The following is a 16,174-nucleotide window of genomic DNA, read 5'->3' on the forward strand; positions in this document are numbered from 1 at the left end:
GAGTGATATTCTCTATGTATTCAATTAATTCTGCGTCCATGTCTTCCAGTTGTCTTGGGGGTCTGTATACCACACCTAGATACAGGCATTTTTCTCTGCCTCTTGCCAGGTTTACCCAGAAGGACTCCCCGGTGTACTTGACATCTGTGATCCTGGTGGTTTTGATGTCCTCTTTAATGTATAGAGCTACCCCCCCTCCTAACCTGCCCTCTCTGTCCTGACGAAGTAGATTGTAGCCCGGTATAGCCATATCCCACCCATGTGAGTCCGTGAACCAAGTTTCAGATATTGCCACCACATCTAGGTTGGCATTCCTTATTTCAGCCTCCAATTCTAGAATTTTGTTATCTAAACTGTGTGCATTGACATACATGGCCCTCCATATCTTGTGTTTGCTAAGTCCCTGTGAGGCGTATCCTACCCGAGTCAGTGTGACTCCCAAAGAACTGTTTGCAATGTGGGTACTTACCTTGGACATGGAAGCGGAGTTTCGACTCACCTCATCAGGATAATTCCTTTCTGCACTAATATGTGAATGGGTACCCTCCCCCGACTTACCTAGTTTAAAGCCCTGTGAAGCAGGCGGGCTAGTCGGTGTCCGAAGACGTTCTTACCCCTACTGGTCAGATGGAGTCCGTCTGGTCCCTGAAGTCCTTGTAGCGCTTCCCCATGGTTTAGGAATCCGAAGTTCATATCCCGGCACCATCCCTGTAGCCACTCGTTCGTCCTCAGGATACGTTCATCTCTGGCTCTTCCCTTGCCTCTAACTGGGAGGATCAATGAGAAAACCACCTGCGCTCCTGTCCGCTTCAGCCTCTCACCCAGTGCTCCAAAGTCTCTGGTGATGGTCTCCGGTGTGTTCCTGGCAGTGTCGTTGGTTCCTATGTGGACAAGAAGCATAGGAAAGGTTCGAGGGGAGATCCGGTGAACTACAGACCGGTGAGTCTGACCTCGGTACCGGGAAAGATGGTAGAGTCACTGAAAAAGGACAGCATCATTGACACATTGATGGACATGGGCTGATGAGGAGCAGTCAGCACAGTTTTAGCGAAGGCAGATCGTGTTTGACGAACTTGCTGCACTTCTTTGAGGGAGTAAACAGACAGATAGACAAGGGCAATCCGGTCGACATTGTATATCTGGATTTTCAGAAGGCGTTCGACAAGGTTCCGCATGAATGACTACTTCGGAAAATTGCAAGCCATGGAATTGAGGGTGAAATACTCACATGGATTAAAAACTGGCTGAAGCATAGGAAACAGAGAGTGGGGGTAAATGGACAATACTCGGACTGGAAGAGTGTCACCAGTGGGGTGCCGCAGGGCTCGGTGCTTGGACCCGTGCTCTTTAACATCTTTATAAATGATCTGGACACAGGTACGATGAGCGAGGTGATTAAATTTGTGGATGATACAAAGTTATTCAGAGTAGTAAAGACGCAGGGGGATTGTGAAGATCTGAAACGTGACATAATCAAGCTTGAGGAATGAGCATCGACATGGCAGATGAGGTTCAACGTGGATAAGTGTAAAGTGATGCATGTCGGTAACAAAAATCTCATGCACGAATACAGGATGTCCGGGGCGGTACTTGGAGAGACCTCCCAGGAAAGGGACGGGAGTTCTGATCGACAAGTCGATGAAGCCGTCCACATAATGTGCGGCGGCAGCAAAAAGGGCAAACAGAATGCTAGGAATGATAAAGAAGGGGATCACGAACAGATCAGAGAAGGTTATCATGCCGCTGTACCGGGCCATGGTACGCCCTCACCTGGAGTACTGCGTCCAGCACTGGTCGCCGTACATGAAGAAGGATACGGTACTACTCGAAAGGGTCCAGAGAAGAGCGACTAAGAAGGTTAAGGGGCTGGAGGAGCTGCCGTACAGCGAAAAATTAGAGAAACTGGGCCTCTTCTCCTTCGAACAGAGGAGATTGAGAGGGGACATGATCGAAACATTCAAGGTACTGAAGGGGATAGACTTAGTAGATAAGGACAGGTTGTTCACCCTCTCCAAGGTAGGGAGAGCAAGAGGGCACTCTCTAAAGTTGAAAGGGGATAGATTCCGTACAAACGTAAGGAAGTTCTTCTTCACTCAGAGAGTGGTAGAAAGCTGGAACGCTCTTCCAGAGGCTGTTATAGGGGAAAACACCCTCCAAGGATTCAAGACAAAGTTAGACAAGTTTCTGCTGAACAAGAACGTGTGCTGGTAGGGCTAGTCTCAGTTAGGGTGCTGGTCTTAGACCAGAGGGCCGCCGCGTGAGCGGACTACTGGGCAGTGGCAATTCTTATGTTCTTATGTTTGCACATGTGCTCTTGCAACCATTTTGTTTTGCCTGCTTCTTCTCATCTCCTTTTCCTCTCCTGCGCACACCACGACTCCATTTCTATGCAATGAATTATCCCGTTGTGAGCAAAGAACATTGTAATGATTTTTACTTTTAAATATTTCACTGTGCTGGTCTATTTCCTCTCATGCTTGACTCTCATTTCACATTTCATCTTTCTATCCTTTTCTTTCTCCGTTAGCGGTAAGGTTTTCTTCTCCTCTTTAACCCTGCTTGTTTAGCACATGCGCTGTTGTTTTTCTATTACTGTACGAAATATAATAATACCATTTCCGGTAAGCAGACCTGCTTTTTCCAAAGTTCTCTGTTCTCTCTTATATAATCTACATATGCTTCTTTAATTTAAATGATGTTTACTCTTGTGATATGAACTTTCGTCTTATTTTGGTTATAATCTAGTCTACCTCAGTTTTTCAATGATAATCTAATGTTAATAGTATTCTGATCTTCGATCGCCATTATTTTTATGTTTACTCTGTCTTCTATTCCTACCTTTATTATACCCTTTATCTTGACATGTTTCCTCTGTGATTTTAACTAATCTGCTCTTTTTTCTTTCCTTTTCTTCCTTCTGAACTGATTACTTTTTTTCTGGCTTGTGCAATCTTGCTTCTGGACTTTATTCTCGACGTACTTTTTTTTTTTTTTTTTTTCCTTACTTACTTGCTTCTGGTTTTCTATTGACTCTTTTGTCTTCCCTATTCTTTTAACAACTTAATCTTAATATGCAAATATTATGCATATCTTAATATGCAAATATTTTTATTTATTTATAAGAAGTGTATTTTATTTATTTTTATGATACCTGTTTTTTCATTCGCAGTTTTTTTTCCTAGCGAGATTAGAATACTCTCTTACTCTCCGTTAACCCTGCTTTATCTTCTGCTGTTATAAGACCTAGAACTCCTTTACGTTGATTTATGTTTCCCGTGCCCTATATATGAATTACGATACCACTTCAATGTTTTTATATTGTTTTTTATCCTCGTACTGTTCTGATATCTAATATTTATTTTTTAGGCTCTACACAAGATTATGATTTTGCTCGATACACGCTACCGGCTCAATTGGTATCAAATTGTTTTAAATTGTTTTACATTGATTTTATAATATTAATTCTTCTATTCTCGATTATTGAAATATTAATTTTACCTGCTTATTAAGATAAATTTCGCTCACTGATATTATATATGCTGTTATCAAATGCCTGGTTTTTAACTAAGTGATATTTCTTTTACCATTGATTAGCATACTGTTGTTGGTTTTATTAATGTGTTTTTCCAAATACCCCCTTGCTGCTTGAAACCCATTTCCAAGACACTTAACTTTCCATTTATTCACCTTCCATAATGAATTCTCATTTTTATTCTCCCTGTTTATTCTCATGATCTATAATATTGTTATGTTCTTTTTACTATGCTATTATTCATTTATTGAGCTTGCTCTCATTACTTTCCTATTTTATGTATTCTTAATCGCATATCAAGTTGAAATGTATCTACTTTTATTGTAAGTCATTTTGACCAACATCTTTTGATTCACAATATAGCTCTTCTGGTTATTATTAATGAATTGTATATTCGATGCAGTTTACCCTAAGCTTGGTTTTTTACATGAATTATATTATACCTCACATCGATATTTGGAATTTCTATACTTCAGCATCACATGTACTATATTAACTGATTACATATGTATTTTAGAGCTATATACCTGTCCTTTGTATTCCTAAATTACATATCACTTCCCCTCTGTTAACTGATGATTTGACTGCCATCTGATGACCCCATTACCTTATTTCATCTTCATCTTTATATATACCATGAATGTTTTATTCTTTCCCTGCCCACAGGGCTTTAAATGTTTATAACATGTAGTTCTACTTCCAGTCTTTATTTGGAAATGTCTTATGTTCTTTATGTTTCACTCTTTACTAATTGAAATAATTATTGACATTTATTATTTATTACTGTATTGAATCCCTTAACTCTGGCTTTCCCATAATGTTTTCTACATATAGGAGGCTGACTTCTCCTCAGGCGTCTCTTGTCTATCTGCTTTTCCTCCTTTTTTTCTCAATCTCTATACCCCGGCTGAGCTTTTTATAGCTCTTCATGCCTTTTCTGTTCCTTTTCCCTCAGAGGCCCTCCTTTGCTTCTCTTTTCTCCGAGATGCAGTGCTTCACCCGTACAAACAAAATCCTAATTTTTTTATGGCCTGCAATAAATTGCCTTCTAATCTGTCATTTGTATCATGGAATGTTAATGGCTTGAGACACCCTGTTAAAAGGAAAAAAATTCTCACTCATCTTAAAAAACTCAAGCCGTCAATTGTCTTTTTGCAGGAAACTCATATCTCTAATCTCTCTCATTGTCTAGGTGCCAACAACTGGTTAATACAAGTAGCAGAAGCTCCAGCTCTTGGTAGAAAACATGGAGTAGCAATCCTATCCAATAAATCTGTCCCCTTTCAAATCCTAGAAGCCATACATGACACAGAGGGCAGATGGCTAATCTTTTCACAAGAAGTTCTTCTTGCTAACATATATGCCCCCAATATTGATTCACCTGAATTTTTTACTCAATTATTTCAAACTATAGCCGAATTTGACTCCCTTCCTCTTATATTAGCAGGTGATCTTAATTTACCTTTGGATATTTGGCTTGACAGACACTCTTCCAACTACATAGTCCCTGCTAAAGCTAATATTGTATTGAACTCCCTACTTAAACAATATGATTTAACTGAACCATGGAGATTACAACGCCCCAATGAAAAAGACTATATTTTTTTCTCTGCCCCTCATAAAAGTTACTCGACAATTGATTACTTTTTTATATCTTCTTCCATTCTACCTAACCTAATTTCTATAACTATTAATCCTACTGTCATCTTAGACCAGGCTCCCATAGTGCTTGAGCTAAAATGGGACAGAGTAACTTCTACTAGATCCCCCCTCTGGCGATTACCCAACCATTTGCTCTTAGATGAAAGTATCAGACAATGGTTAGACACATACATAGATGAAATTTTTCAATTCAACAATACTGAATCTCTGGATCCTCTAACTATTTGGGAGGCCTTTAAAGTTTCACTAAGAGGAAAATTGATTTCTTGTCAAGCTTACAAATTAAAACAAGATAAAAAAGAACACCACAACCTTGAACTTCAAATTAAAAGTCTCAAACAGGATTTTTTTCACTCCAATGACAAAACACTATTGCCTGAAATATATAAATTAAAATATTCTTATAACAAATTAGCTAGCATAGCAGCGCAACAAGATATTTTTGTTACTGCTACTAAATATTACATGGCAATGAATAAAAGTAGTAAAATGCTAGCTAATTATCTCAAACATAAAAGAACTAAAGTACAGATATCCTCTCTTAGAACTTCTGATGGGAAACTCCTGTCATCACATTCTGACATCTCCGACACATTTCATAATTTCTACTCTCAGCTATATTCCTCTGAAGCATCACAACAAATGTCCGGAGTTGATGAATTTCGGGCTTCATTACAATCACCTAAACTTAGTTTATCAGACTCTGAAGAACTTCAATGCCCCCTTGCTAACTCAGAAATTATTCTAGCAATAAAACATCTATTCTCTGGTAAGTCCCCAGGGGCTAATGGTATCACAGTAGAATTTTATAAACCCTATAAAGATAAACTTTCTAGTACACTCACCAACCTATTTAATTCCCTTAGCCCACAAAGTGTATCCAAGAGTCATTTCCTAGATGCTGTTATTACAGTTATTCCAAAACCTGGAAAGGATCCTAATCTAATCTCAAATTACAGGTCTATCTCTCTACTTAATACTGACTATAAAATCTTTGCGACAACCCTTTCAGCTAGGCTACAGAGTTCTATTGGCACACTTATTTCTCCACATCAAGTGGGCTTTATGCCAGAAAGACTTATATCAGAGAACTCCCGTCTTTTATTTCACCTTGCTTCTCTTGCTCGTACTATCAAAGACCCCTGTATTGCTCTTTCACTGGATGCTGAAAAAGCATTTGACAGAGTCAAATGGTCGCATCTTTTTACAATGATGCACTGGTTTGGTTTTCCCTCTCAATTTATCGACCACGTCAAAATCCTCTACTCATCGCCCAAGGCTTCTATAATTACTAACAACATTCTATCCACTCCTTTCTTACTACATAGGGGCACCAGACAAGGTTGTCCCCTATCACCATATCTATTTATTATTGCTCTTGAGCCTCTCCTCCTAGCAATCAACTCTTGCAAAAAAAATTACTGGTATCTCACTCAACAAGCTAGAATATAAATTGACAGCCTATGCAGAAGATGTACTTCTGTATCTTTCTAACCCGAACCAATCTCTTCCAGCCCTCTTTGAACTGATACATTCTTTCTCTATCTTTTCTGGTTATAAAATTAATCAAAATAAAATGGAAGTACTACCGCTTAATGCACACTCTCATCAGACCCTAGTCAAACCCTTTCTTCTTATCTGGTCTCCTACACATATGAGGTATTTAGGTATTGATCTGTATGCTACCTTATCTGTTACAATTCACAACAATAGTGAAAAATTAATAGCTCATATAAAAACTCTACTTCAAACATGCCACCCACTCCATCTTTCATGGTGGGGCAGAATAGAGATGATTAAAATAAATTTTGTACTCAGTATGTGATCCCACGATTATTTCCACCCTTGTTTTATAAATCAATTGATAAACATATTTCTACTTTTATATGGAACCGAAAACCGCCAAAAATTGCACTCGAAAAACTTAAATCTCCAAAAGCTACAGCGGAGTATTATTGCCTGATTTTCTATCCTATCATAAGGCCTTTATGCTACAACTATCTAGCACAGAGGTGTCAAAGTCCCTCCTCGAGGGCCGCAATCCAGTCGGGTTTTCAGGATTTCCCCCATGAATATGCATGAGATCTATTTGCATGCACTATTTTCATTGTATGCTAATAGATCTCATGCATATTCATTGGGGAAATCCTGAAAACCCGACTGGATTGCGGCCCTCGAGGAGGGACTTTGACACCTCTGATCTAGCAGATGGCTCTCTTCTACATCTGAATATAGTCCCCTTTGGCTGCGTCTGGAACACACCCTTTGTACCCTTTCTCCTTCATTAGTCGCGCTGTTGACATCTCACACACCATTACATGAGACTAATCCCATCATTTCCCAATCGGTCTCATGCCTACTTGAATTAGATAAATTGTTGGATGTATCTATCCTTACTTCATCTTTGGTCTCTTTATGGCACAATCCACGCTTTTTAATTGACAAGATGCCAATATATTGGCCAAGTTGGTCTAAACTGGGTATTTGGTCTCTTGCCGATCTTTGTACACCAATTATGCAACTTCTAACCTTTGCGGAATTACGTGACAAATTTGCATTGCCAGCCTCGGCTTTCTATCAACGGCAATAAAATTAATCCACAAAGCGAAAAAATATGATCTTGTCACACCACTACTGATTAAATCACATTGGCTTCCTATCTCCCACCGAATTAACTTTAAAATTCTATTTTTGGTATATAAAACACTAATCTTCAACGAACCACAATTTATTTCAAGAATGATTATCCCATATAATACTCCACGCTCTTTACAATCTTCCTCCTCAAACCTACTGACAATTCCCTCCTTGAAAATCATCGGCACAAGAAGAAATGATATATTTTCCGTTATGGCCCCTAAATTATGGAATTCTCTGCCAAGTTATATTAGAAATGAAAAAGATCTTTTATCCTTTAAAAAATCTTAAAAACCTTTTTGTTTCAAGACGCCTTTGATGTGTAATACTGCTTATTTTAGACCCCTTACATCTTGTCACGATTTTCAAACTCATTAATCCCCTACCCTCCCTATTGTATTTTCCCCTTTATGTAAATTCCAACAGAAAATGAAATTGTAACTTTTCCCCCCTTTCCTCCTCACTCATGTTTGTCCCTATTTCGATTGCTAAAATGTTAATAGATCAATGTAGTATGTATTGTGATTGTACGTGAGACCACTATCTAGTGGCTTTTAAATTGTACATCGCTTAGAAAATTTATATAAGCGATTCATCAAACATTAATAAAACTTGAAACTTGTTGCAAATTACCACTGTAATTTCAAAATCAAAAATTCTACATTCTCTTATAAAATAAACCCCTTCCTTGATTCCTCATTGTTCTCGACTTATTGAAGCGGGCCATATAGCGTCCCAATTTTATAAATTGCTTATCACTCCCTATATGGACACGGATACTTCCCTTCGTGCAGTCTGGGAACTTGATGTGGGACACCCAATCCATGACAGACAATGGTCAGCTATTTGGTCTAAAGGCATTAGAACCATCTCCTCTGCTAATTTGATCGAATCTATGTTCTTCTTACACCATAGGACAACTTGGACACTCCAAAAACTTCATGCAGCTGGTCTACTCCCTACTAACAAATGCTGGAACTGTAAGACCCTTCCTGGCACTTTATTTCACATAATTTTCGAATGTCCACTTCTACAAAACTATTGGTTAGGCATTTGGTCTATCCTTAGTTCAATATTTAAACTTAAATCTAATCTTTCTCCTTCGATTATATTGCTAAAATCAAATGCACTGACAATTAATATACCTCTTACTCAACACTCACTATTTGATACACTCATCATCATCATAGCTTTAAGACTTATACTCTCTAATTGGAAATCATTTGATACTCTTTCTGTACATTTTTGGTTATAATCAGTACTTCTCCAACACAAACGTGAGTTGTTGATTTCTACTTACTTATTAAATGGGCCGATTTTATAGAATATTTGAATTCCCTGTAACCTAACACTCTCACTGCATCCTTTATCTTCTATTCATATACCTATTGGCTGTTTTCTCTTTTTAACTTCTTCCTTCTCACGTCGAACATGAACTCTCAAGGCCCAGCACAGGAAGCAGATCTTCAGGCACCGGCACCACGCACAGGACATGCTGGTGCCGGTGCCGCTGAAGAGGCTACAGAAAAGTAAGAAGAGGGTTCGGGTGGGTTGGGGGGACCTCAGGTCGCGACGGGGGGAGCCCGATGGCGGCGGGGGGGGTGCCCGATGGCGGCAGGGGGGGTGCCGATGGCGGCAGGGGGGTGCCGGATCGCAGAGGGGAGGGTGCCGGTTCGCGGGGGGGGCCTTCGGGGGGAGCAGCGCTGCTGGCCTCGGGGGAGGGAAGGTGGGGGGTGGAAACATATCAAAGCAAGTTTCCCTTACTTCCTATGGGGAAACTTGCTTTGATATACGAGCATTTTGGATTACGAGCATGCTCCTGGAATGGATTATGCTCGTAATCCAAGGTACCACTGTAGTACCCTTCCCTCTTCAACATTGTCGTAATTATTATATGACACCAAACATCCTGAATGTATATTTTTGAGTACTGTGTTTCTTGTGTACCACTTTCCCTTTTGTATTTTATAAAATTTTCAATAAACTTTCAAGGTTTAAAAAAAATATATATATATTATATAAAACATACTTGAAATATATATTTTTGTGAAGTATTCTTATACAGGTTCCCTCCATGCTATGCAAACTTACCTGTATATAAAACATTCCCTTAGGCTGAGCATACAGCATTAAGAAACTAAAATCCAAATTCTGTTTAGCTCTCCATCTAAATATTGGGAAAAAAATAAATAAATTTGTTATAGACGTTTGTATTACACAATACAATACACTATTTATTTATTTTTAGTATTATATACCATTTATAGCCTATGCGGTTTTACATTCAGGTACGCAAACATTTTTCCCTGTCTGTCCCAGTGGGCTCCGACTCTTATCTAATGTACCAGGGGCAGTGGGAGGATCAAGGCCCAGATTCACTAAAGATAGTGACTCAGTCGCTGTTGGCCGATTCTCTGGACGATTTGCAAATAGCAACTGATTCACTATCAAGTGATTCGGGGCATGCAAACTCACCGACTCAATCACTCATCATGTTTATAGATTAAAAGATATTTACAGTAGCTCTATCAATTAACACACAGAAAGATCGCCTGTACGTGCCTTCAACAACACTGAAGCGTGAGGTTAATGCCAAATGCCTACTACGGATCTACCCGACCTTCAGCCAGTCAGTCATGGTCTTGGTTGCAATCTCAAAATTCTGAATCACAGATCTGTTCTTTGGCAATCCTGTGTTTAAGAACAGCAGCACATACTACTGGGATGTCCTCTTGGTGCAGAAGCTATTGCCAGTGATCCGCCGCATGTCGGGAGACTACTTTATCCAACAGGACAATGCCCCGGTACATTCAGCAAAGGACACTGTAGAACTGCTACATACAGAGACCCCAGACTTCATTGGTCCAAAACTTTGGCCTAGGAATTCACCAGAACTAAACCCAGTTGACTACCGGATCTGGGAGCTGATACAGGAACACGTCCACCAGACAGCAATATCTGACATCGAAGACCTTAAACAGCGCCTCATCTCTGTTTGGGCTAAGCTGAAGCAGTGTCATTGACAAGCCAATAGATTAGTGGCAGTCAAGGCTGAGGGTGTGCCTTCGTGCAAAGGAAGCACACTTCAAAAATCTACTTAATTGAAAGATTACTTTTTGACTTTCCATTTTTCTGCAAGATATGCCATAAAACTTTCTGATGTGTTTTTCATTCAGTTCACAATTCATTTTCAAAGGGTAGTGTTGTAGGGCAATGGGAAACATTTGTGGCATTTTGCATTGGCTTCATTCAGAACACATTACACTGGATTTTGTGAGGGTCTGACAAGTTCTGTGGAGGATGCAATGGGGGACATTTTGGTGTGGTTTTTTTATGGTTCACAGGGTAGGTGCGACGGTGGCTAAAAAGCAAATAGAATATTAGGAATTATCACAAAAGGAATGGAAAACAAAGATGAAAATATTATAATGCCTATGTACCACTCTATGGTACGGCCGCACCTCGAATACAGTGTGCAGTTCTGGTCACTGTATCTCATAAAAGAGCAGAATTAGAAAAGGAACAGAGAAGGCTAGAACTCATTAGAACAAAGAGATGAGCTGAAAGATGAAAATCATTTTGTCATTTCGACATAATGGAGAAGGACTTTATCCATTCTCTTCCAACCCGTGGTGTGGAACGTGGTTAGTCAGATTTCCTGATTTATATGGAAGACCAAAACCACCTTTGGCAGAAAGGAAGGTACCATGCACAGCGAGACCCCCAGCCTCCATATATCTAAGGCAAGATTCTCTGCATGACAGAGCCTGCAGGTCCAAGACCGTTCTTGCTGAGGCAATAGCTACCAGGAAAACTATATTAAAGGTAAGAGCCATCAGCTACACCTCTTGTAAGGGCTTGTATGGGTCCTTATTGAGGGCATGCAAAACAATGTTAAGAATCAAAGTGAGAAAATGGCAGTCTCACAAGATGATGCAGCTGCAAAGTACTCTTCAAAAATCTGGTTATATCAGGACGAGAGGCCAAAATTTTTTTCATCATTCGAGACCGAAAGCACAAAACGCCTGCCACTGCATTTTAAGGGAATTAACTGCCAGACCTTTCTCATTGCCATCTTGAAGAAATGCCAGGATCACTGACATTGGAACCCTAAAAGGCTTCACATTCTGCTTATCAACCGGAGCTAAAACATAACAGTCGCCGGTTTCTTAGATCTTAAGAGGGTAGTTATGACCACTTCTGAGTAATCCTTCTGTGCTAGGGCTGCTCATTCAAGAGCCATGCCATAAGCATTCCGGATCCTCTATGGCAAATGGATCTTGTGAGAGACGAATAGAATAAAGTAGCAGTTTGAGATACTTTTCATTCTGCAGCCAAACCAGATCTGCGTATCACTGCTGACGCAGCCAAACTGGAGCCACCAGAATTACTAACCCTGGAGGGTCACTAATCTTTGAATGACCTAACCTATGAGGGTGGTTGTGAAAGGGTGTACATCCCAGAGCGAGTTCCTTTAGGGGAGAACCCTAACTGATTGGTGATCACTCCTCCACCCACCCGATGATCCCTCTAAAGGGGAGACCACCCCAACTCCCCCCGTATCTTGTAAACAGAAGGTCTGGCTGGAGGGAGACGTACACCCTCCGGCTGGCAGGCCCACCACTAGAAAATGGTGGGCCTTCCCCTTCCCGGTGCATTCTGGGATGCACCAGGGAGGAGCCTAAGGCCCTGATTGGCCTTAGGCACCTCGGCCAACCAGAGTCTTAGGCCTTCTTCCCAGTGCATTCTGGGATGCACTGGGAGTAGCCTAAGACTCCAATTGGCCAGATACCTAAAGCCATAACATAACATAAAAATCAGCTTCTATACAGCATAACTGTAAAGTTCAATGTGGTTTATAAAAAGTTAAATATCATACAGTTGAATTTGGAATATCAATTCCCCAGGAACCTAGAAAACAAAAAGGTTTTCAATTGTTTCCTAAAATGTAGGTAGGAAATAGATTTTGATAGCAAAAGTTTAACCTAATAATAACAATACAGGTTCATACTGTGCTCTGCATTTCTGAAGTACCTTGTCTCCACCTGGCAGTGCCAGTTGATTCACAAAAAAAACAAAAAGGGAGACCCAATGCTCCACAGTAAAAACAATCCAAAGATAAAAACAACAGACTGTATCCAGGTCACCACCGGGAGAGCCCAAGAGAGGTTTGGTTCCCTACTTCTGACTCAGGCAGAGCAGGGCATGTCCCTCCCCTAGCTAAACCAGCAGTTTGTATCAAGCAGTTAGGCAGGATAGGGAGAAAGTTGAGGTCTCTCTCCCATGATGACCTCCCTGGCTCAAGCAGGGGTGATGGCTGTACACCCATGGAAGTAGAAGAAGCTGGGACACCTCTAGAACTGACAGTGCCTGAAGATGAGATGCCCATGGAATTTCAGGGAGAACTACCTGAGAAGGAGTTAGCTGAGTTTCTTGAACCCATGGAAGTAGGCTTATCAACCAGGTGCAAGCCTAAACCGTGAGTTTTTGTTTTTGGAACTCTTTTGGACTCTTTGCATTTTGCTTGTTTAAGAAGCTGAAAGTGCCTTTGTTTTGGGGAGAGGTTTGCTAACACCCAGGGAGGGATTTTGAAGGCTGTATTGGAGCTTTTGACAGGCAAACCTAGGGCACTCTCCTTTTCCCGGCAGTGCTCTAACGGCTGCTGGAGGCTTTGTTTCTTTGGAATTGTGAATATTATGCAGCAAAGCAGAGGACTATATTTTCTTTTACCTCCTGCTAGGGAGCAGGCTGTGAAAACTCTGAGAGGAAGTAGCTCTGAGGAGAGCAGTATTTCAGAACAAATTACTGACTTTGACCGGAAAGAAAATCCTGAGTTTTTCTCAGTTTTCCTTTTGAGTATTGTTTTGGTTGAATTTTGCAAGTTGCATTATTTAGTTTGTTTTGGCCTTTGGTTATTTTGATCATTAAATTTTCATTATTGCCAGGCTACCACTGCGTTTGTGGTTTTGTTTGATTTCAGTTCCTTTTTTGTAAATCCTGCAGGGTGATTCCAGTCCGGATCACACGCCGGTGCACTTTTTGTGTATAGCCACTGGGAGCGCTACTGAGCCCAGGTCTTGGGCTGCAGGGTGGCTACAAGCTGCATGTGACTTTGGGTAACTAACTCACTTATCCCGAGGACCATAAGAGTTTCCATACTGGGACAAATTAAGGATTCATCAAGCCTGGTATGCTGTTTCCAACACTGGCCAACCCCGGTCAAACAGATTTATGCTGCTTATCCAAGAAATAAGCAGTGGATTTTCCCAAGTCCATCTTAATAATGATTTATGGACATTTAAGAAATGATCCCTTTTTGTACCTACTTTCATCACATTCTCTGGCAGCAGATTCCAGAATTTAATTACATGCTGAGTAAAGAAATATTTCCTCTGATTTGTTTTCAGTCTACTACTTAGTAGCTTCATTTCATGCTCCCTAGTCCTTTTTTTTTTTGCATGAAATTTTATTAAATTTTTATCAATACAGGGGGCGCTGTGGAGCCCGACTAGGATGGTCGTGTATTAGATCAGCTCCAGCAACCTTTACTATTTTCCTCTTCTGAACGGATTATCTGCAAAAATCTTTACTAATTTCAGCAGACTATACTTATTCCACTATGGCTTCGACAAAAGTAGGCAAGAGGCACAAGCCTGAACCCCAATCGCCCGCTAAATCCTCGTCGGAAAAACCTGACAAACAGGAGGCTCTCTCCATGTTGGATATATGGGAAGTGATCAGATCACTATAGGACATCATGACCGACACAAAAGAGGCGCTAACAGAAATGAAAGAAGAACTTACCACTATCCACACTGATCTCTCAACCTTTAAAACAAAAGTCTCCGAACTTGAAATTAAATCGGCCACCGCTGCTGCCAACATCAAGGCACTGCAAACACATGTCAAGCGAACCTTGACCATCAAGCTGGAGTTTGAGGACGCGAGTAACCACTCGCGTCGGAACAACGTGAGACTGCTTGGAGTCCCGGAGGGACGGGAAGGTAATAATATGCTCACCTTCTTGGAATCTTGCATTCCCTCCCTACTGAATCTTCAATTTTCAAAGGACTTCGAAATTGAACGGGCTCATCGCACACCATCATCCAGACAACCATGTGATCAACGGCCACGGCCTATTATCCTTAAAATCCTTCGATACCAGCAAGTCCTGGAAATTATACAAAAGGCTTGCTCTCTTTCTCCGCTCACCTTCGAAGGTAATAAAATTCTGTTCTTGCCTGACCTGCATAAAAACACCATTAGATCGAGACAACAGCTTCTGGGTCTCCGACCGCAATTGAAGAACATGGGCGCACGCTTCGGCATCTTTTATCCCGCGAGAATGAGAGTCACCTATCTCAATCAAACCAGGGACTTCACCGATCCGGACCTGCTCGCCACTTTCATTGAAGAAAAATCTCCGACCTCTATTGACGCTGTATGACTGCATTCTAGCTTCTGGACTCTTCAATCTCAAACGACTTGACCTATGTTGTTCTTTTTGCTTCCATTTTGTCTCTCTTAGTCCTTACAGCCTGATGCCTTGTCTGCCTCTTGGCAGTTTTCCAATCGTTCTTACTGTCCCTGCTTTAGCCTTTTCTAGCTATAAATATCCGATTTACCTGTTCTCTATTCCTCTCTTATATACCTCTCTTTTTTCCTCCTTCCTTCTATACTTTTTACCTACATCTTTAGTACTCCCTCCATTCCACTCTTCTTAAACCTCTTTGCGCAAATCCTGCTTCGCTGATCCGTTCAAGCATTGCCCCGATTCCTTTCTCCCTGTCTCTTTACCTCTTAATCTTAATGCTAACTGACTCACTTCCTTATATAACTCCTTACTTACATTCTATCCCCTTTAATTACAATGATTTGTTCTGTTTGTCTCTCCCTTCATGGCACATTGCATCTCAATTAAACTTGATTTCACTCACACCCACTATGTTTACTCTAAAGATTATTCTTTAACCTCTATGACCTATATTATACTTTCACTCTCCTTGCTTTCACTACACTCGATACTGCTTAATCCTTCACCATGGGTGATTTAACCTTAATGAGCCTTGCTCTCATACTCCTTTTCCTACTTTCTACTGCTGATTGTCTCCTTCTGCTGACTGCCCTTCTAGACCAATTTGCTCTGCTCAATTTAATGTATCTTTTACAGAAGATGTTTGTTATTAACTCATGTTATGGTTGCTGTTTTTTGCTGTCTATGCTTGACCACCTGGCTTGAATCCCCAGTCATCCACAGCTTAGTTACTGCTTTTGCAGCGCATTACATTGACATTTGTTTTAAGAATATCTGTACTTCTTTCTTGCTAGCACTTGCTGCCATTT

The 16,174-nt window shown here is 40.6% G+C and overlaps 1 protein-coding gene across 4 annotated transcripts in view; it reads right to left on the minus strand.

Annotated features, from left to right (window-relative positions):
- The window catches only part of MGAT4D (MGAT4 family member D), a 263,615-nt gene that overhangs the window by 143,607 nt on the left and 103,834 nt on the right, over positions 1 to 16,174 (minus strand). For all 4 annotated transcript variants that reach the window (XM_033939678.1, XM_033939670.1, XM_033939662.1 and 1 more), the window contains one exon: positions 9,923 to 9,998. In XM_033939678.1, coding sequence (XP_033795569.1) covers positions 9,923 to 9,998 — 76 coding nt within the window. The remainder of the gene's footprint in view (positions 1 to 9,922; positions 9,999 to 16,174) is intronic.

The sequence above is a fragment of the Geotrypetes seraphini genome, chromosome 1, assembly GCF_902459505.1.
Source record: "Geotrypetes seraphini chromosome 1, aGeoSer1.1, whole genome shotgun sequence".
Taxonomy (NCBI): domain Eukaryota; kingdom Metazoa; phylum Chordata; class Amphibia; order Gymnophiona; family Dermophiidae; genus Geotrypetes; species Geotrypetes seraphini.